Source organism: Carassius auratus, unplaced genomic scaffold (assembly GCF_003368295.1).
Source record: "Carassius auratus strain Wakin unplaced genomic scaffold, ASM336829v1 scaf_tig00031124, whole genome shotgun sequence".
Taxonomy (NCBI): domain Eukaryota; kingdom Metazoa; phylum Chordata; class Actinopteri; order Cypriniformes; family Cyprinidae; genus Carassius; species Carassius auratus.
The window spans coordinates 43372-66484 of NW_020525897.1; the positions used below are offsets into that span (position 1 = coordinate 43372).

At 38.0% G+C, this 23113-nt stretch overlaps 1 protein-coding gene across 2 annotated transcripts; it reads right to left on the bottom strand.

Moving 5' to 3' along the window:
• Nucleotides 1–174: 174 nt before the first annotated feature.
• LOC113080375 (dual specificity testis-specific protein kinase 2-like) lies at nt 175–22953 on the bottom strand. 2 transcript variants are annotated; one of them, XM_026252546.1, is made up of 11 exons: nt 22874–22953; nt 19599–19894; nt 13782–13903; nt 11634–11682; nt 6576–6722; nt 5699–5781; nt 4634–4718; nt 4445–4528; nt 4242–4328; nt 3913–4054; nt 175–2187 (listed from the first exon to the last, which is right to left on the bottom strand). In XM_026252546.1, the coding sequence occupies exons 2-11, from the start codon at nt 19821–19823 to the stop codon at nt 1283–1285; spliced, it is 1929 nt and encodes a 642-aa protein (XP_026108331.1). In that variant the 5' UTR covers nt 19824–19894; nt 22874–22953; the 3' UTR covers nt 175–1282. The 2 variants fall into 2 exon arrangements, with proteins under 2 accessions (XP_026108331.1, XP_026108329.1); XM_026252544.1 differs by lacking the exon at nt 22874–22953 and adding an exon at nt 22337–22867.
• Between the last annotated feature and the right edge of the window lie 160 nt (nt 22954–23113).

The window sequence follows — 23113 nt, forward strand, 5'->3', positions numbered from 1 at the left end:
ACCCCCTCTTGTCCGTATTTGGTTGAACCAGCTTTTGCTTAATTACAGTCTTTAGTCTGTTGGGATCTGTTTTTATGCTAACTTTGCACATCTAGACTTTGCAATATTTGCCCAATCTTATTTGCAGAACTGTATATGGTTAATGAACAAAAAGTACAAAAAGCAAAGCCACAATAAAAATCAACAAAGGCATTCTGAATTTATTTTAAACAAATGGGAATACATATGCATTTAAAGAATTAAACTCATATAAATGGGGGAGGTGATCTGAAGTCCTGATCTGTCTCTTGTAGAAATATACATCTCTGATTCGGTTACAAATCTACAATCTAAAAGTGTTGAGAAAACAGTCAGTACTGAATAAGCAGAAAAATAGAGAGAATAAACTAGCAAGAAATAACCATTTTCAACATGTACAGAAATCTCTATTCATCAGATTGTATAAACAACAACACAGTTTAAACAGTTCACAGACATGAAGACATAGTAAAATTACTTTTTCTCTTATAAATATCAAAATAAATCCCTGTAAAATGATCATGCCTTGGTTAAATTTATTGCATAGAAATGTAGTGACAAATATATATATATAAAAAAGTTCAAAGCATTTAACTTATTTCAAGTGCAATTATAGATTAAGTAGATACAGACATGGGTTTTTTTTTTTTTTGAAGACCTGAGAGGTCAGAGTGAATATGATCTTGTTTTGAAATTACCATGGCACACACCGTTAGCATAGGATCAAAACAGGACCTTCTTAAGATGCGAGATGGCATGGAATGATTTTTTTTAGGCCCATGCAGTGCAAAAAAATAAAATAAAATAAACACTCGATCACCTTCCTCCAAATAGATTTGTTCTTCGTTAACTTCTGAAAAATAAAAATAAATAAAATCATGTAGAAATGGCCAAAGCTGCTCACCTAAATAAGCACTAGATACTGTTTGTGGACAAAAAAAACAACAACAAAAACAGCATTTGTGGTATGTGCATGTATTATAAAGAAAAAAACCATCACAGAATGCGTCTCATCATGAGCCCTGTGTGAGGTGACGTCCACTGTATCTCCCACTTCTGGAGTTCTTCATAGTGTGATGGACCGGATCAGTGTTGCACACCGTTTTCTTTTGTTCAATCCAAGCCACCCTTTTAGCTTAAGTTACAAGGGTTTACTTTCCCTCAAAGAAAAAAATACAACTTATAATCATATTAAATATTTTATGAATATAGTCTTTTGCGTGGCATTTGATCAATTCAAACTTGAGTAAGTGTTCTCAACCATCTAGATATCACATCTGGAGATGCGTTCTCCTGAAGATTGAGCTTTGCAGGCTGTGAGGACAATCGGACAGAGTTCCTGTGGCTCCACAGACATGCTCAGCGTGAGTGAGTTCTTGTTGGAGATCATCAAGCCATCCTGGTCTTCAGCCTTCATGTCCTTGCATAAGCCGCCGAGGTTTCCGTTCTGTATCTGGCTAAGGATTGTGCCTTTATCGTCTGGAGGGCTTCCTCTGTCCATGGCCTCCGCTTCTCCTCCCTCAGAGGGTACCAGAGATGACCAATCCTCAGCCGCTCCCACTTCCTCCTGTCTTTCCGCTGGCAGCTTGTATGGAGGGATCTCAGTAACACCGTACTTCTTAGCCCAGCTGCTCAATGCTTTTTGCTTGCTTTCAGCACCGGGCTGTCCGGCCTCGTTCTTGGACGTGAGGTGCGATGGGAATAAGACATCCGAGTGGGGCAGCAGAGGTGAGACGGGAAGCGAATAGCACTGCCGACCGGGCAGCTGCCAGGTCTCTGGCCAGGATGGGAAGCAGTTGTTGCCGGAGACTCCTGTGCTGGTGTTGAGGTGAGGCTGGTGTGAGCTTTGACTGCCGTGAGGCGAGTGCAAATCAAACATGAGCGAGAAGACCGACTTGCTGGGCATGTCGTAAAACTTGATCTTGCCACCTTTTAAGTCCTCTCTGGCACTGAAAGGGTTGACCTTCGGTTGCCCGTGTATGAATCCTCTAGGTCCTGGGTTGTAGTAGGGGTCCTGGACGTTCACTTTACGGGGGGGCTTACGAGAGAAAATGTCAGACTGGCTTCGGGAAAGCCAGATGTTGCGATGTGGAGGGGGGGACTTGGGTGAAATCTTGTCATCCTGAAAATCAAGAGGATTTAACCTCTTTATATCCTTTTCAGCTGGACCTAGAACAACAATAAGAAATAAATTAATTAATAGTTATTTATATTTATACTAATACATTTTAACATTTCAACTCAATATACCACAATTCCAAAGTTTGAGGTCAGTATTTTATTCATTTATTTTTTATTAAAATTATTTTATTCAGCAAGGATGCATTAAATGGATCAACAGGGACATTTAAAATTTTACAAAAGATTTAAGTGCATATAAATGCTGTTCTTTTACATTTTGTGTTCAAAGAATCCTGAAAAAAGTAAAAATGTTTTCCACAAAAATATGAAAAAGCACAACTGTTTGAGACACTGATAATAATAAGACATGTTTCTTGAGCAGCAAATTATCATATGAGAATTATTTCTGGAAAATCATGCGACACTGAAGACTGGAGTAATGGCTGCTGAAAATGCAGCTTTGCCATCACAGGAATACATTATACTTAAAATATATTAAAATGGAGTTATTTTAAATTGTAACAACATTTTGCAATATTACTGTTTTTACTGTATTTTTTAAAAATACTGTAAGAATAGATGTTCATCTTAAGTAAGTGTATGATCATACCAAATTAATTAGCTAATGTACTGATATTTATTCATTAACTTGAAAAGTGTAAACACAGTACAGCACTGAAAAAGGGTAAAAACATTGCTGTGTTAGTCCGAACATATTGACCAGAGCCTGATATAACAGTACTGGCTCAACCAATGGAGTAAGTTTAAAGTGTAGCTAACTATTTGTTGAGCAATGGAAGACGCAAGGAATGTTCCGAAACCCTGTTTAAAAACAATATTTTTGCTAGTCACCAAATAGAAGACACCACTTGAGCATGAAATAATAATCTTGAACAGCAGGGGGTGACAATCACTAATGTTCATTTACTTACGTGGAAGGCAAAGCGTTTAATCATGTTTAACATCAAAACTCTTTGGTTATTTCTGAGTAACATGCTAACGGTCTAATCAGATTTAATGATCTGTGCTAAGCTAAGCTAAAGACCCGGAGATCAGCTGAATGGATCCAAACACAACTGTTTAACTCTGAGGGAGTTGGAAAATGAGGCTATTTTCAAAAAAGTGGAGTGTTCCTTTAAAGGGATACTCCACCCCAAAATTATTATTTTTTGTCATTAAATAATTTACTCTCATGTCGTTCCAAACCTGTAAAAGCTTTGTTCATCACATCACAATTTACGATATTTTGGATGAAAACTGGGAGGCTTGAGACGGACCCATAAACTGCCAAGTAATGCTGTGAAGTGATGAGAAAACAGGGCATCCTTGTGGCACAGCTGACACAGAACAGTATTCGCAGCCTGTGCAACGGTGATGTGGGGAGAGACAGAAAAGACTAATTGTTGAATAAAGTCGTTATTTTTGTTTTCTTCACTAACAAAAAGTATTCTCTTTGCAGTTTTAATGTCTCCAATCCTGTTCGTTTTCCAGATTCCTTACACTTAGAAGTCATTGGCCTCCTGGTATTACATGGAAAGAGAGTGCTGGATGATATGAGCAAGCCTCAGGGGGTGACAGGATGTACTAGCTCTCCGTCAAAACAACTCGCATCAAAGATGTGTTCAAAGCACAGCAAAGCTTTTGGGTTAGTGCCAGAAATAGAGAAGGAAATGTTATGCCATGGACACCTGTAGTTTTCATGATCGCATTGACAGTTTGCAGCTTAGTTATTTCACTCCCAGTATTGATTTGTCTGTGTGAATAAACACACACCTTTGGACAAGGGCTTTTTCTCCACCTCTCCGGCGGTTAGTAGCATCCTCTCCCTCTCAGAGTCGTCATCTTTAAGCTTTTTCTGGATTTCTTCCAGTCTCTTTACTGTATCTGGGAACGAGGGCCTGAGCTTTGGATCCATCTGGGATATAAGTGGAGACAACAAGAACATAAAAACACATCAGCATGGTATTATTTATTAGGAAACTATAATAATATAACTATTAAATAAAAATATAGTACATGTTAATAATATAGTTAGGATCAATTACTTGGTGCTTTCTCAAAGTATTACAAGAGTCACTAATGGATTGAAAATAGAAACTCACATTGCAACAGTTGAAGGCAAGCTGCAGGAAGTCTGGGGGACAATCTCCAACCATGTGCTGGAAGGCATGGTAATCCAGGCCAAAGTTCTGCAAGGAGCAAACGTGGGGGTAAAAGTCATACTCAGGACAAAGAGGCTTTAAATGACTAGCACAACAAGTGATGTCGTTACAAAGTTGATCTGTAATTAAACATGACTGCTCACTTCAGTGCGTGGTAGGTAGTCAGGGTCGGCCTGTATCCTTGCAATTATCTCACACAAAATAATGCCGTACGAAAAGACATCAGCCTAGAAATGAATACAGAGAAATTATCATGTGTTCTGAAAGAGGCTGGCAAGAAACAAGCCTTGTGATAGTGCTGAGATTGTGTTGACTGCAACTGAGAATCCGACCTTTTCATTATACGGCTCGTTTCTCAACACTTCTGGAGCCATCCAGAATGGGGATCCCACCACGGACAGCTTTTCCCCCTCAAAACTGAACACAGAATACTGGTCAAAAGACTGCAATGTCAAAATGCTTTCACACATTCTAGAAATACAGGCCCTTACAATGACTAAACGGCACTTGAAAGTTCAGTTGAGGCAGCTGTACTTTGAAAAGGGAAGTCTTGGAACAATGTGTGTTAAATAGGGAAGGGGTGACCAGTTGATCAACAGCACGTCTTCTCAAGTAGCTTTGTCTGAGTTTTCCCCTTTTTTTAGTTTCAATGTTTTTAGTGGCAGTGCTTTAAATAGAATTTTGTCAGACCGTTTTACATAACATGGTCTTGCACGTTTTGGCATTGGCATTCAGCGCACATTAAAATGGAAAGTTGACCCAAAAAAATGTATTCTGTCATCAATTACAAAAACATTTGTTCACTTTTAAACACAAATGTATCAAAGTCTTATAGGTGTGGAACAACATAAGGGTGAATAATATATGGCAATTTTTATTTTTGGGTGAACTGACCCTTTTAAAATGTACAAAAGGATTTATAGGTTAAAAATAAAAGCAAATCCTGCAGTCGTCTCTATTCTGTCATGCTCAGTCTAGCTGCTTTTAAAAGCACGTTATTCAAGCATTAACAAAAAATGAGTCCAATTGGGGTCCGGTGAACCTGAAATCAGAGCTTTCAGTTTACAGAGACTAGTTGTTCAGGTAAACAAATCGACTATTCATTTTTAATGAAAATATGTAGTATTGCACTAGTAGTGAGAAGGTCATGGGAGAGAAAGGGTCTTGAGCTGCTCTGGTATTATTAGCGCTCCTAAAAGTTGACTTTGGACGGTATGTTCCTTCCAAAACAGATAGCACCACCCCCTGCCAGTACAGTTTGCATCTCACCATTGCTTCCTTTCAGATTAGCAAAACAGAAGGATGCCCACTCTGCTGTTGTTATAATCAGCACATTGCGAAATTAGTGCATGTTTTACTTGTTTTTCAAGTCAGTCTCCATGTTGCCCGTTACTCACTCATGACTGGGGATTTTCTCAGCAAGGCCGAAGTCTCCAACGATCGCGGAGTATCCATTATCATCAAACTTGATTAGGCAATTCTGAGAGAACATCAAAAGAAACAGTAACTAGAAGAACATATTGCTCCTCCCACAGGATACTTTACACTTGAGATTCAGTCAATTAGAATCACTTAAACGGAAAGTAATGATGTAGTGAAAAAAGCCATAGGGTGATTCCCACAGCGTATAATTATGGGAAGTCCCAGAAGTGCTTAGGAGAGAACGCAACAGCTGGAGGTAAAGAAAGCATGTCAGCGCATGGCACCTGCAAGAGCACTGTGAAGACTAAATCAAAAGCACCTGTTTCAGTGCTGACTGACATGGTCTTCTTGTTTATAAAGTTGCATCATTAACCCACAGGACAAGTGTTCCTTCAGTACACCCGGCAATTGCCTACCTTCATAAAGCTAATAAAATCTAGCAATGTAATGATTATTTATGACATTACATACACTACCATTCATAAGTGTGGTGTCAGTAAGATTTTTTAAATAATTAATACTTTTATTCTGCAAAGAAGCATTAAATGTACCAAAAGTCATGTGAAAATGTAAAAAAAAAAAAAGCTAGTTATTTTTTTGATATCTTTTGAAATATCTTTTAATGGAAAACCCTGAAAAAAAGATAGCATGACTTGTGTAAAAATATTAAGTAGCACAACTGTTTCTTGAGCACCAAATCAGCAGATTAGAATGATTTCTGAAGGATCACGTGACACCGAAGACTGGAGTAATGATGCTGAAAATTTAGCTCTCAACAGGAATAAATGACATTTTAAAATACATTCAAATGTCATGACTGAATGCAATAAATAGGAGGACAGTGTCCTGTACCTTGGAGGTGAGATCTCTGTGAAAAATGCCCTTGGAGTGTAGGTAACTGAGTCCCATGGCGATATCTGAGGCCAGTTTGACCCGTGTGGCCCAGCTCAGGTATTTATCGCTTTCCAGCAGTTGTTCCAAGTTGCCACCATTAATATACTGAGAAAAAAAGAGAGAAGACAAAAAAATTACTTTTTTTAATTTATTTGAAATTGAGATTGAGATTTATATATCAATAATCTGAAAGCTGAATAAATGAGCTTTCCATTGATGTATGATTTATTACGATCCGAAAAAATTTGGCCAAGATACAACTATTGTGATACAACTACATCTGGATTCTGAGGGTGCAAAAATATCAAAATACTGAGAAAATCGCCTTTGAAGTTGTCCAAATTAATTCTAAGCAATGCATATTATGCATGTAATGTAAAAATTTAGTTTTTACATTTTTACGGTAGGAAATGTATGAAATATCTTCATGGAACATGATCTTTACTTAATATCCTAATGATTTTTGGCATAAAAGAAAAATAGATATTTTTGACACACAATGTTTTTTTGGCTATTGTTAAAAATCTAACCCAGACTGGTTTTGTGGTCCAGGGTCACATATCATGCAACAGATTTCACGGTCTGCATCTCTTTGAAGTTCACAAATGGTCCATTTTGTTTTCAGGAGGGTACAATAAATAGGATGATGGGTTAAATTTGACAGAGTATGCAAAAAATAAAAAATAAAATAATAAAAAAAATAAAAAAATCAAGTGGATTGGTTTTCAAGTCCCAAAAGCATGCAGATTAGCAGAGCCCAGCAGGAACCCTTTAAGTGCTTCTGTTACACATTGTGAATTTGGATGACAGCACCATCTATTAGGCAATTATTCTGCAAGAGACATATGAACTATTATTTTGCAGTGCAGTGAATGGTTTGTGTGTGATTAACTTTAAAACAAGTCTAAAAGATTAGTTAATGTGGCACACATGCTACTCACTAGGAGCCTGATGCTTTCACCACAGGGCACTGGACTCAACAGTGTGCTAACTTTGGTTTGCCTGAAATGATCTGTGCTGACAGATAAAGGGCTCCACATTTAGCTAACAAAATTAGCCATGGATGACTAATCACAGGGGGATCTTAGTATGCAGTAAGCACGGCGAGATATCAACAGGCAGACAAGACGGCTGAGTCTAAATGACAGGATCTCTACAACTAGCTACTCCTAGGCCCCTTATCCATTTTAATGGCTCCTACCATATAATCAGAGTGAATAAAATAACAAAATAGGGTTGTGTATTTGTAGTCTAAGGACTCAGTATCACATTTACAGGCAAAAGTAAAATCTTGAGGTACAGCACTTTTTAGTTACTCTCTCAAAATTTGCGGTCCATGGCATAACATGGAGATCAACATTTATAAAAAAACACCAGCAAAGCATCTAATTATCTGAATTCCCTGGAACTTCAAGTTGACAAAATGAACACTCAGCCCTGTCCCAACTGGCGCGCACAGCCCTTTCGTTCCTCAAATGAGTCAACACTTTCCTGCGTGGGATGTTGGCTTATAGTGCTCTGTAAAGCTCGACAAAAATGTCAAGGACACATAGCAGCATAAAGCAAAAGCAAATTTTTCTGTTATTAATGCTATTTTAGAAATGAACAATTTGCAAGCAGCTGTAAATTATTCTGTAAGAAAAAGGTGTCTTATAATAGGACACTCAAAGCAAATAGTATTTACAGTAGCTGGTCATGTGATCGCAACATGACCCACTCAATGTAAAATATAACAGCTAAGTTGCTATGACTGGATTCAACAGTTTTGCAGAAATACTAATTAGTTCTGTTGAGACCTTTACCAAGCTTTTTTTTTTCTCCTCATTTGTAAATGGTAAACAATCAGCTAAGCCAAATCTGCCTGGCAGTTCCGTCTAATCCTATTTGCCTCTCTTCTTACAGACCTGATCTCATGCCCAGGACCTATTCCAAACCCAGGTCAGGAAATCTTTCATTTGGAAGTGCTCTGCTTTTGTGATCTCTTTTGGCTTCATCTTTCAGTGGGTTAAAACTAATCCAAGATCACACCATTTTTGTCAGCGTTTACTATACGATTACTGCCAGACTGATTAAACGGAACAAAAAGGAATAGCCCAGGTTAGGTCTAAAGCTGTGTTTCTCCAGGTGATTAGGTGACTAATGTGCATGCCGATATAGAGCTAATCCACTTGGTGAATCAGTAACATTGAATGTGTTGGGTGCTAATGCAGGTTACAACAAAGGATTAAAACCTTCCTGCGGGGCTGATTTCAGAACCGTTGTGTGATGAGAGAGCTTACGTAATACACTGGCAACTCACTCAGTGGCCTTTAAATGAATTGTCTTTATTGGGAAAAACAGGACCAGGAATTCTTAATGGCATGAGCAACATAAGGCCTCAGTGGCTTCGAAAAATAGTATAATCCCTTAGCAGGCCAGTGATTACCACTGCACTAATACCTCTTTCTGTCAACATGCATCAAAAAAGCAGAGCAAAGGTCACAGGGCGATGTAAGAACAAGTGACCTTCAATGACTTAAAGGAGTAGTTCACTTTCAGAATGAAAAGTCAGTCATCATTTACTTACCCTCTACTTGTTCCAAACCTGTATGAGTTTCTTCCTTCTGTTGAACACAAAAAATGCTAATTTGAATTTTTTTTGTATCTGAACAGTTTATGGGCAGTATTTTTTTTTCCTATGGAAGTTAATGATGCCCATCAACTGTTCGGTTACTAACATTTTTCAAAATATCTTCTATTGTGATAACAGAAGAAGGAAACTCAGGTTTGGAACAAGTGGAGGGTGAGTAAATGAAAGAGAACCATTCATTTAAAGATGCAGTATGTAATACTGACAGCTAGCAGTAGCCAAAATGGGTACTGCAATCCAAATTCAAAATATGGTTTCTCCCGCTCCTTTCCACCCATAGACTGTAAAAAAAAGAAAAAAAAAAAGAAAGATGGACGACGTGTCTCCACTTCCTTCCACTATAGAAAAATGAAGCCAAAGCATCGCAGTATGGCTGCTGCCATCTGGAGTAAATTACGCCATTTGCAGCCAGAGTCTGCGCAGTAGAGATTGTTGAGTGTGTTGTGAGGTGGAGCTGTGGTATCAAACTCCCACAGACCTGTAATTAATTTGTTTATTTTGACTCAAGTCCCATTTGTTTACAGGGAGAGGGCGGGGTTTATTACCTGTTCTGCAGCCAACCACCAGGGGGCAATCAAAGAGCCCGCAGATTCACTTTTCAGGACGCGTGAGGTACACCCGCTTTTTCCTCAGTCACGGTGCTACAGCGAGTGGTCAGATTGAAGACACGCAACAAGAATGAGCGCAACTGACAATGGCAGGCGTAGAAAATGAGTAGAAAAGTTGATGAGTTGATTTATCTTTGTTTTAATATGCCTCTGGTCTTAGACCTTTTTAGATTGATGGTGAGTGGCAAAGTGTTTTAAATACTACTGGAAAAACTGGCAGTGGGCAGAAACAGACCAAAACAAAAACAGACCTTCTGACACAGAATGTGAACTGTAGAACTCATGTCAGATATCAATAACATTACAAACTAGTACATTACAGTAGTGTTTACCAGGCTTTTTCTGGTATACTTCTGTGTTGTGAAAACTAAACTAACTAAACTTCCTCCAAGACCTGGGGCCTGTACCATGATGGTAGCTGAACAAATTCAGAGTTACAGGATTAATTTTGAGTTGACAAAACCAAACCTCTCCAATCCGGCTTTGTTGGTACCATGATGCGGTTCATCAACTTTCTTTGTCAACTTTGATCCTGAGTTTGTGGAGCACGTGCACATGAATGTCTTGAATGAGCCTTGCAACATAAAGCAAGTTTGATTTACTTCTCTCTAGAGACCAAGCGAGATTAAAAACTAAAGGTTTTGCTAAAGGTTAAGAGATTGAAGAATAAGACAAATTTAAATATCATATGAAATACGAAGGAGAATAAACAAAATAAATAATCTTGCTCTATTAGTGCAGTCACAAGTGAAATACGTTTGAAAATATATAGTGACAGAGAAAGATTTATAATAACTGTTAAACTAAAACTGCTTGTGTGTAAAAGATAAATAATAATAATAATAATAATAATAATAATATGAATCACAATAATTATATAAATCATAAAACGACTCTTTAATTATCATTAAAGCCAGACTTCTTCTATTTTTTTCTTTTTTAGCATTAGTGACCTTTAATTTGGAGCAAGATAAACTGGAGTGACTGAGTCAGACATGTGTCACTTCTCTCACATCTGATTGGTCCAACTTCAGTTTGAGATCTCTAACTCAGAACATAATCTGCCCCGGAGCAGGTTAGCTGTGGAGCGTAAGTTACTATGGCAATGAATGCCGCTAAACGCCAAGCCACTAACGTGGTACCTAAAACCCAGGATTTATCTTTGAAAATGTTTTATATTTTATAAAATCACAACAGAACACAAACATTGAGATATATACATATATACATATATAAATAAAAAAACAAACACACACACACTTCCTGCTTAACAAGTAAAACCCTCTTTCCTGTGAAATCTGTGTTCATCTTGAGCATAAGACTATATAGCAAAGTAACATTCATACAAGCATAACACACCCCCACAGTTTGAGATGGTGAAAATACAGCATGCCTTTAGGGGACTGCCAGAGGGCTCTCTAATAGTATACTTCCCCTCGAGCCATTGCGAACAAAGACTGAACTGTTCAGTGTCACAGTTGATTCAGAGGGAAATGGCACAGATTTAGGAATCAAAAGGTGCCCTGCAAGCACTCTCAGGCCAACGTTTTCCAGTAGTGCAAGTATTATTCAAGCATAAATTCAACACAATACAATTGGTACAAAAGGCTATCTTATAAAAGTTATCTTCTGCTTTTTTTTTCAAGCTAGAAGGAAGTCATGTTGCAATGTCATCAATGTTATAAAGAAGTTTTGTTTTAGGTACAGCTACTGAAGAAAAGTCAACTGTCTCACAGGAGATGTGTGGTGAATGAAACACATGATTCAGATGTGACTTACCTCTGTGAGAGCATGGAGCTGACCTTCCTGTACACACACCCCCATAAATCTACACCACAAAAACAAAAAAAGAAGAAGAAAGGTTGATGTCAGTTTAATGTTCTGAATCAGCAGCAGTTAAGAGTTTGAGGAGATTTCTAAGACGTTGAAAATGTGCAATGTGCAGTCAATGGCGTAAGTGCAAATTCAGCATTTATCAACTAGAATGAGCTGCTGCTGTCTACACCAGCGCTGACTTTCTCTGAGGCTGCTGTCCAACGGGCTCATTTTATGATCTACATTCATTTGTTGTGTCAAAAATGGCTTTTACAAATGACACCCTAAACTCAGACAGGTTTATGGGGCTGTACTTCAACACAAGCTATAAAATTTGAGACTGTCCCCAGTCAACTGAAGGGTGAAACTCTGATGTAAACAGGCACAATGGCACAGTAAAGGCAAGATTTCTGCTATAAATACAAATGTCTGCTTCATCTTTCAGAGATGGAAGATGTAGCAAAGAGTGCAAACAAGTGTAATTTCGTTAAAGGGAAGCAAAACAGTAATACTGTACATTACAATAGTCACAACATTACAATATATCTGTCAATTGCATTAAGAATGTAACACTTTTGTTCAGCATGAGTACATGAAATTAATCCAAAGTGACAGTAAACTGGTTACAAAATTGTTCCATTTCATATAAATGTTCTTCTTTTAAACTATTAATTCGAAGGAAAAAAGGTTAAGCAACATCTGCTTTCAACACTGATAATAAGAAATGTTTCTTGAGCAACAAATCAGCATTCAAATGATTTCTGAAGGATCACGTGACCCTGAAGACTGGAGTAATGGCTTCTGAAATGGCAGTGTGAGTCCCAGACGATATAGACGTGCAGTAGCCTTTCACTAATTGGTTCTCAGCAATGACACAATGTATCGATGTGTCTCTGAATGGCCACCTCACACGAGTCATTAGAAAGGATACAAATTTGTCTGTGTTTTCAAAGTTATGGCCCCATAAAAGCCCAGGCCTGGCTTTTATTGCGGGTCTGTGTTGGGATTTCTTCAACAAAGCTCCTCTTAGCTTTCTCCTGTCTGCACTAGAGTCCCTCCACCCCCGTTCAATAAGATGTAACAATGGTGTGATTGTAAACCACACACAGACCCTCTCACACTCCTTTATCCACCCACAGACTCAAATTCTGCTCTACAAACAAGCCAAGTATCACAAAAATGGAAGCAGTACCAGACATATTTAACCAGTAAACCAAATGTGTACTGCAGCATTGTTTGAAAGACAACTGCTTTATTATTCTGGGTGGCATTTTGTCACAAAAACGCACTGATTCCAATCTTAAAAATACAATAACAAATAAATAAAATAAAACAAACAGAAATAACAAAAAGATCCTATTTCCCAGGTACGTGCTATCTCAGTTGACAAAACTCACGAATTCTTCACCGAGCAAAAGTCGAGAATCAAGAAAACAGCTTTTTGATCTCAGTGAAATCTAAACTCAGGATGTCGTTTCACTCCATCTATTGTTAATGGATTTCTGTAGAACGAGGAGGAAGAGGTCATCTCTGCTTTTCCATTACAAAGGAGAGAAAGATTCACATTGAAAGCAACACTCTCACAGTCTCACAGTTTCAAAGACTGCATTCATTTTGAGCCACTGGCAGTGCATAAAGCGAGGCACACTCCTTGTTCAAAGAGTACGAAACATAATATTAAGCTACATCAGCCACTGCTTTATATGAATACTGCAGTCAAGTTTCTCTTTGAAAAACATGTTATTTCAATTTTTCCGTTTAGTTACAAGCTCATTAAATTGACTTTTATTGGCATTAGCTCCTTAGTTTCTTGTTAACGTAAACCACAACTGCAAACACCAGCTTCGTAAAGTAACTACACAGAGACACACGGCAGTAGAGAATCTGAAAGGAGACTGGCCTGGAATTTGCAATAAAACCTTCCTTGCACATTGAAGCCGTGACCTAGCTCGGAGCCTTGGACATTTGGCAATCCTGTTACACCTCTCGGGCCATCATTTGATATACTCTCTTTTTGGAATAAACATTGCAAAAAGGCTGTCAGCACATTCATTTTAATCCAATCAAAAGTGCGTTAATGCACTGTGACAATGGTGTGGTACTGAAACAAACCTGAGTATGTTGGGGTGAGAGAGTCTGTTCATGAGTTGAACTTCTCGCAGCATGTTGGCACGATTACTACTCAGCTTGTTCATCTTTAGGGCCATTACCTGGTCCGAAGCTTTGTGACGCACCTAAAACAAACAAAGAAAATGAGAAATGTTCATTTAGTCTTACTCTGAATTAAGCTAAACCATACAGACAAAATGAAAAAATGTAAAGTCTGTGTTATATTCCGCTTGAGCAATCAGGACGTGTACATTGACAGCGCGACACGGACTACTTGTATTTATACTACCGAAATCATGCATGGTTGGTCCGCTCCGCGAATGTGTTCCATACATGCGCAGTAGATTGGCTTAAACAGTAAACAAAACGTGAACAAACAATTGACCGGGGTTATTGCACATCTGGCTGTCTTTATATAGTTTTATCGATGGATTGTACAGGTTTGAGTAGCAACGGGCTTCTTCACACAGCCTGCGCATATGCAGTGGCCTACTGACCGCACGTATTTGTCCAAAAGTATAACACAGGCTTAAGAGGAACTCATTTATGCTTTGAATGTTCATTTTGAAAGGAATGCAAATACTGCGGCTTTTGTTAAGTGTACCTCGGACCATTGCTTCTCACGTGCTACTATCTGAAAATGTCATCAAAGAAAGTGAAAGCCACGGCATCGGACCAACAATACTACTCAGAGTGGAAGTGCCATAGCAAATGAGATCTGAAAGAACAGTCATTATTAAATATCGTTATTACACAGCCATTTATTTTTTAGCACATGGTGAAGAAAGAAAAGAGACGAACATTGCACGATGGACTTTTGGCCATGTATCGTTAGGGATTTCACAACATTTCTGAAATCTGCTTTGCAGATCAGTTTCCGCATTGTGCTTTCATCTCACTGACCAATAAAAGGACATTTAGGAAAAAAGATATCAACCACAGGATTTCCTCATGGGTACAAAAAAATAATAATCTTCTATGTCTGTAAAATGCTGACTTCCTCAAACTGTGTTTCAAACAGTGTTGAAAAGACTCAACAAAATGAACTACTCAAAATTCTGTGCAAGGGAACCGAAACATTGAAAACTGTGAATGTTGTATTTATAACACATAGCAAACATTTTGAGCATTTCCTTTTATTTTAAATGCATGTTGGTGACCGTAGTGCAACCAATCTCAGTCTGGGGAATCAGCAGCCTAGGAAGAGCCCATTCCATGTGCCCACCTACAGTGAGAGCCACCTGTCAGACATGGACCCAGCAGATGCCTCCGCTAAAGCATCTCTCAATCTGTTCTGCCATTTTCAAATCACAGCTTGCTGCACATGTAACAAATCCAGCATCCTAGGAAAATGTTTTGGTTCCTCAAATGCAGATGGATTGCAGCATTGAGCAATATGATTATTTAGGGATCGACATATTGCTGTGGGGTTTTTAGATGTTTATTTGAGCCTGCCACATTGGCACAGATCGAAACTCATTTGTTCAAATAAACTAAAAAGACAATTATTGAATTAGTTTCCCAGACAGGCTCTTTCAGACCCCCGGCACAGCTGGTATTTGGCTCATATGCAGACACCCCCTGCCTGTCATCCTAAAACCACTCACTCTGCTTTAAATCTCAGCCACCTGTGTGGAAATATTCTAAATGGACATATTACAAATCACTAACAAGTAATGCTCATCGATCTTAAGGGGAGCAGGTTCAGGGGTTCAAAACCATAGCTCAACAAGGGCTCCATAATTATTTATTTACACAGAAACAAAAGTTGAAGTACTTTTTGATTTCAATTCACTGCACTTTTTATTTTCCAGGATATAAATAACTATGTAAACAATTAACTTTTGCCTTTTTTTGTCCGAATAATTTTAGCTTCACAGACCTGAGGCAATACTAGTTTGACTTAAATATTTTTATTTATTTATTTATTTATTATTATTATTATTATTATTATTTAAACTGCAAAAAACTATTCGCATGCTCAATTCAAAGTTCACAAAAGGCTTTGGAATTTGCATTTCCTGGACACTAGCTTCATTAAATAAAAGCTAATGTTAAAAGTGAAAGAGTCTGCAAGAAAAATAAAGGGAGCTTAATTCCTACCAGCGAGAGTGTCTACATCATAAAACAAACATCATAAAAGAAAATCCAAATACGCAACTGGATGCCACCAAACAAACTTCATAAAAAAACTTCCCTCTCAGAAAATGTGCAAACATTTAGTGGTACAACAGGCTTGTCACTGGGGCACTACCCTTAAAGGAAAATCTTTGTAACTTATTTATCTTTAGGATGCAGATCATGAGGAAAATATTTTATGTATATTTAAACAGTCTTACGGCTTATACATATGGGTACTGCTTTAGTGACAATCTGCTGCATCATTTTTGCACAGTTCTTTTTAGTTTTTTTCTTACAGATATTATCAGCAGTAAAAAAAAAAAAAAAAAAACTTGGTAACAGGTTCATTTATCTGCTTATAACAAGCACAAAACATTCTAGTGCAGGTAACTCTATATGGACAGAATTAAACTAGGCCAATAGAGGCTTCGAAGTTGCAGGGTCTACAATTCTTGCATCTCTCCAGACACAGTTTGATCTAAAACTGGCTGATCTCTGATCTCTAAATGACTTATACCTTGCCTTAGAGGACAAACTTGGCCCATTTATGACAAAACCACAATCTAAAAGAAAACCTGATGCAGCACGTGCATGTACAGAGACGCTCTGCTGAGACCAATACTGCTTGTGACTGAAAGAGTTCACTGCTTGTAATGTGCCAAAGTTAGAGTCTACCCGGAGAAAACAGAAGGCAGGAGGGAGAGAATGAAAACTCAAGGCAGCAAGCTAGTCTTCACTTTAGACTCTTTGTGTGCACTCACAACACAATGCGTGCATTAAAAAGTAACAGCATACAACCACAGAAGTTCTCTTAAAGACACGTTGACATTTGTGGCAGGAACAGTATTTAAGTGGCCGTTACATGCTGATGCTATGTTAAAGAAATTGATCTTGGTAATGGGCATCATCATGCGCTGTTCTCCCAGGGCTTGTCTGACCCCCAAACTTCATTTAATTATTCACAGTGAATACATTACTGTACTACTGATGCTCAGCATCATGTTAATCATCTGGAATGGCAATTATTTGACATGTCAGTGTTACCTGTCATGCTTGTTTCAATGAAAGATACCAGTCTGCTACATTAGTTTGAAGAACACAGAGAAATCACAGATGAGGCACTGACTCTCACAAACTCTGAAAGCTACTTTGTGCATGTTACTGTAAAAAACAAAGGTTAAGGCCATCCTTAAAAATATTCCTGTTTGCTGTAACCCGACCGACCCTGTTAATTTAGCACCGACTCAATTTTTTTTTTTTTTTTGCTTTTAGTCCGACCGACTTGCCGATTGTAAATTTGCGTTAAGACCGACCAATTTTTTTTTTTAACTCTTCAAACAACTAATACAAACGCAATAAAATACTATTAATTATAGTAACTATTGTAAATATATAAATTGCCTTGGCCTACATACAAATGAAGGCTATCTTCTTTAATTAAAAAAAAAAAAAAACCTTGACGTCATCTGTGTTTACAGGTGGCCTGTGCGTTCGCTTCGTCTCCTCTCATTCACTGTCAGAGTCAACGGTTCGCGCTTGGTAATGATGGCTGCGGCTGCAGTAAACTAAATGTTTGCGGTCACTGTTCAAAGTCATATGGGTTCGGGCACCATAATACATCAAAAAAAAAAAATCATTAAAACAGCTTGACACCGAAGTTCTGGAAAAACTGTGCCCAGATCTTTTCCCATCCCTTCTCCCGTCTAGTCTAAAACCGTGACCGTGTCGACTGTCACTTTATGTTCGAAAATCTATTGCACGAATCAACCAACACAAGTTTAGAAAACGAAAATAAGAAATTGATTTTAACGACCTTCTCTCGGAGCGCGTCCAGGTTTTTTTTTTTTTTTTTTTAACAGGCGTCACACAGCAACTGCAGCTTCGGACAAATACGCACACCGTTTCTCTTTTTACAACAGAAATGTGAATTCTGCCGGTATTCAGACAGTCTCATGCATACAGATACAGATTCGGGTTAGAATCGCCTAGGGCTGTCAAAATAGCTGAAAAACTACATTCAAAAATTTTACTTAAATATGATCAAAATTCGAATTGTATTCGAATTTTAAATGAATAATTTCAATTAGGTTGAAGAAAAGCTTTTTGATTCTCTTCTGAGGCTCAAGAGCGCATCGAGCAAAATATTAGGCCTACTGCATGTTTATTCAAAGCATCAGTATACATGACTGTGAAAAAAAAACACAATATTTAAAAAGGTTTATGAGCCAATTTTTATTAATTAAGTTGCTTAAAGAACTATAAACAAAACAGCATCATGAATGGATTGTTAAATAAATAAAAAGGGCGGAAAAACAGTCACACAGAATACAATTTTTCATTGAAAAACATGAGATGCAGTGGGATGGGGAACAAAAGCCCAACATAAAGTCTCGAGATATTTTTAGAAAATTAAATTAAATACATTCATTTTACATGTCTTTCTAAACATGCTGCTCTCTTGTGCGAGACGCGAGTCCAACGGTGTCCCTCTAGAAAATGCGCAAAATAGCGTATGCGTTCTGTGTGAACGGGTTGGTTTCAGTTTTGATGTAAACAAGATCTTCTCCACATTGATGTTCTTTTTTTTTTTTTTTAGATTCTTCAACTGGATAGGCTAACATAACCTTATTATGCAATGGCACATACATCGTCGTCGCATCTGGTGCGCGTACACGAGGTGAAAGATGAGAAAAGCAGATACTACTTTCGAAAATGTTGCACTCCTGTTTGTCATTGCGCACGTAACTTCACGCCAATAAATCATCAGAAATATTGGTCTTTACCAATATATTGAATCTTTACATTCCTCCTGCCTGTTGTCCGTGGATTTACCTATATTTGGTGTTATTTGCCGTATAAAACTTTAGACATTCAAAATGGATTTTACAATCGATTCAATGAACATTTGTCACTCAAATCAATAGTAATAGGTAATAGTATCTAAACAGGCTTTTTAATGGACTTTTAATGACTTTATTTGATAGGATAAAGTGCGGAAAAACAGGAAACTATTGGGTTAGAGAGAAGGGAATGATACCAGGACATGAACTGATATCAGTCCGGATTTAAACTGTGTCACTGTCAGCCAATGGCAGACATTGCTATGCAATACTTCAGGCCCAACAGTATGTAAATGGACTAAAAGCAGCCAGATTTACTGCATTTAAACTTGGACACAAACCTGAATCTTTCCAGGTGTTAACCACAATGTTTCATCTTCATTAACTTCTAACTTTGATATCATATAATACTGAAAGACTCACTCTCTTAAGCATATACCATCATTATGGCGATCTGTACTAGCCTATAGGCTACTATTCTTCCTTTGCACAAGTTAACGACATGCTGTAATCAAATAGCAAGTACTGTAATATCATCACTTTTAAGCCAACAACATTTAATTTTACATGCCAAAATAAGCACACCTATCTGACATTAAAACCTAGATGACAGTCATCAACTGAATCCTTTAGGACCTTTTCCACTAAATCTCCGTCTTTCTTTAAAAAAAATTACACAACTCTCACCTCCTGGTGTGCAAAAACTGTAGGAGTTATCAAACTGTTGAATCAGATAATCAATGTTTTCATGTTCCCTTTTAAAGAAGAATTATCTCTGAACTCAACTCTGCGGGTGATTTGGTAAAACCAAGTGACTAATAACTGAAATTGAAAGGACTTAGTCATCACACAATCTTACCTTGTAGACCTCTGAAAAAAACCCAGAGCCAATCCACTCGCAGATGAAGTCATCAAGTCGGGTCAGGCAAGAAAAGGCACTGATGAGGGCCCGGTAAGATGAGGGACACACTCTGTCCAGCGGTGCCGGACCGGTTTCTGCTCCTCCTCCGCCAAAATCCGGGTCCTCCAGCCAATCTGACCGCATGGGGAACCCAGCAATGGAGTTGCGTTTGCTCCGCTCCATTGCTACTGGTGCACAACTAATCTGGTAGCGTATCAATAACCGGTTCACATTTTTGACTGTCTTTGCTAGACCTACAAAGGAATAAACAGATAAATGGATGAGTAAAACATTGTTAACAATACCATGTCCTATCATAGTTCCCATTTTTACAATAACTGAACATCTGTATTGCTTCTATTTGCTGCGTACAACAATGAAGGAAAAACTAAAATAAATGGTAGACTTTAAAAAGTTGATTATGAAAATGGATTTTCTTGATCCAAGTTCCAGAAAATATCCTATTCAAAAATAAAAATAAAAAAACAGAAGTAGAAAAATATTTAATAGGGAATAAAGACTCATTCCATGCCAACTTTAATTGAGAATAAAAAAACTGTTTAGACATTTTCTTTAATAGCTTTTAAATCCTTGAAAGAAATTCTAAAAAACACTTTTTAATGTACTAACCATTATCAACTATACTTTTGATTTTAATTTGATTATTTAACACTTTTTGCCCAATTGTTTCAGACAAAATTAAGGAAAACAAAGTGCGAGTTAAATTTACATTTCTTACAGTATCCAAACAAACAATACCCAATGGTATGAAAATAAATCTTGACTATATTTTCTATAAATGAAGACAGAATCAAACCATTCACATTCATTTCCCCTCAGTCTTTAGGGAAAAAAAAAAACTAAACGTGAAAAACGAAACGGAACGGATACAGGATAAACTGTCCCCTGCAACATTCCAGTTGTAAGCTTAGGAATGAAATAAGGAAATAAATAAATAACACAAAACTCGGCCAGGATCTAAACACTGCCTCCCACTTACATTTGAGTGCAACACACCCCAGTAAAAAGCCACTTTAAGGGTCAAACATTCAGGCCTAAAGGTGATGACACATAAGGCAACTTTTTAAGATATGTTGCTGGGCAATGTTGCCGTCAACGAGTAACCAGGTGAGACACAGGGCCCACAACCCATCTAAAGTATCCAGATGCCTATGTGTTGCCTATTCTCAATGGGAAAGTCCTCAAGCAGCATTGCTCATAAAAGCTGCCCCATGTATCATCAACTTTAGGCTGCTCAAGAGCTGGTTCTACTCACTCACTACAGAATCAACTCAGTCCATATCTGTAAACCCCCCACCCCCCCATCCTCCCTTGTAATGAAGGAGCCAATCATATGTCTACCCTTCAATAACAGTTAAGGTGGACGGTCCCTGTATTTTTATTTCTATAAACATACAATAAATTATGCGATTTACAGTAGAAAGCTAGGGGATTTAGAGAGTGTAAGAATGGCAGGACTACTGTTTAAGGTCATGATTCCAGTGGCAACATTCCATAGAGCTCATTTCAAGCTTGACCCTCAGCTGGGACAGCCTTAAGGCCAGCCAACATTCAATGCTCAGCTTACTGCATGATTGCACCCACATACAAATCACTATTTTCCCAAAATAACACACTCCGCCTGGAAATAAGCATGTCACGTAGGGTCAAAAATTATGCACTGGGTTACTACAAAGGGGTTTCACCAAAACAACAGAAATGGCAGAAAGCTGACTGCAAACATTACACAATAAGACCTTATTCTGATCTAGCAGCACTACTATCATTTTTAACTGATATCTCATGATCTCTAGCAACCAAAAAGACAAAAATTCCAAAAGAGGTTGTAATGCCTTCACATTCTACAGGTCATTCACAGGTATTTTAAATCAGGTGATTAGACATTGCAACCCCATTTACTCATTGATGAGGTGAACAAACAGTATGTCGGGCATTCCAAAGATTAGAAATAAGAACTTGAACATCTTGTACAGATTTTTCAGCTCATACCAGACATTTTTTTTGCATGCATCCTTTTAACATACTTTACAGTAGGGCTGTGTTTATCATGAATCTGCTTGACACTTAAAACCTAGACTCAAATAGGCCTATTAATGACCACAGTTTACAAGGTTAAAGACATAATGCACTTATATAAAATTACAATAACCATTTATTTAGAACTGAACTATACAATTTATTTTGTTTAATGTAAACAAACCCTTCCTCATTTTTTATTGCCAGGAACAAATACTTTAAGGAAACTATGGTAACGGTTCCTAGCGATCCATTATGAAAAATTGCAGACAGCCTTGCACGCTAATTGTGAGTATATGATAAACTAGTCATGCTGATATGTGTGTGTGTGTGTATTTTTAACACGGTTTGCGTAGTTACTAGGGAAGCCAGCTCAAAGCGGGCGCGAAAAACATATCGGAAGTGCAAGTGTTGCAATCGGAGATCGCATGATTGATGCTGACCGAAAGTGAACTCGGTTGCTGTAAAACAATATGCGCCTGCATACCGCAGAGAACAGTGATCAGGTGCAACTGCATGCTGTCATTAAACTGTTACACACAGGTGGACACCAAAGCGCACTTTAATTGTTGATTGACACATGCGCCTGGTTCTCAAGTTGAACGCACTTTAAAACGAAAAAGATAACACCTTATCATACACAAAGTTCAGTGTCTTACCTGCTCATCAGGCTTGAAAGTGAAGCACATATATTCTGGCGGTCGAAATGCCTCACTTAGTCCCATTGCATTTTGCAAGAGCAGACGAGGGCCATATACTACAATCCATATAACGTTATTTACATGCAGATATTACGGCTTGTGTTGACCAAGCGTCGGCTATATTTGAACTCCACGACGAATTAAACAACACAATCACCGTGTGCACTTCTTAAAACTTAATTTGCCGAGACTATCACAAACTTTCCGGTAGAAACCCAATTTTAACAAACACAAGTAGACAAGTGCGTATGTTTTGTCGCGCTGTCCACAAGCACGAAGCGGTCACCACAAAATAAATAACGCGCGAGCTCTTTCCAGAGAGTTCTTTCTATATCATGAAAGGCCTTTCGCTCGGTTTCTATTTCCCGAACTAAATTAACAAGCAGTGGATCCCCAAAGACGTTATTCCATTTAGGGTGAGTGAAAATACAATAAAGTAAATTCAAGAGACAACCACTTCCATAACAGTTGCCTCTCCCCACGGACCAAACTTACGTTTTCATTTGATGGAGATAGACGTCTACGTCAGCCATAGAGATAAAAGAGACTCCTTAAACGGTACTATTTTGAACCAATCACCGGGAAGCAAACTAGATTGTGGGCGGGTATTGTGATTGATTGACTTGATCTTGCTCGAATCAAAAATGTTTCCTCAAGGAACAGCTGTCCAATGACAAGCGTGCTTGTATGGCATACTAAAATACATCAACAAAGATAGATTCACAATAATAAAAA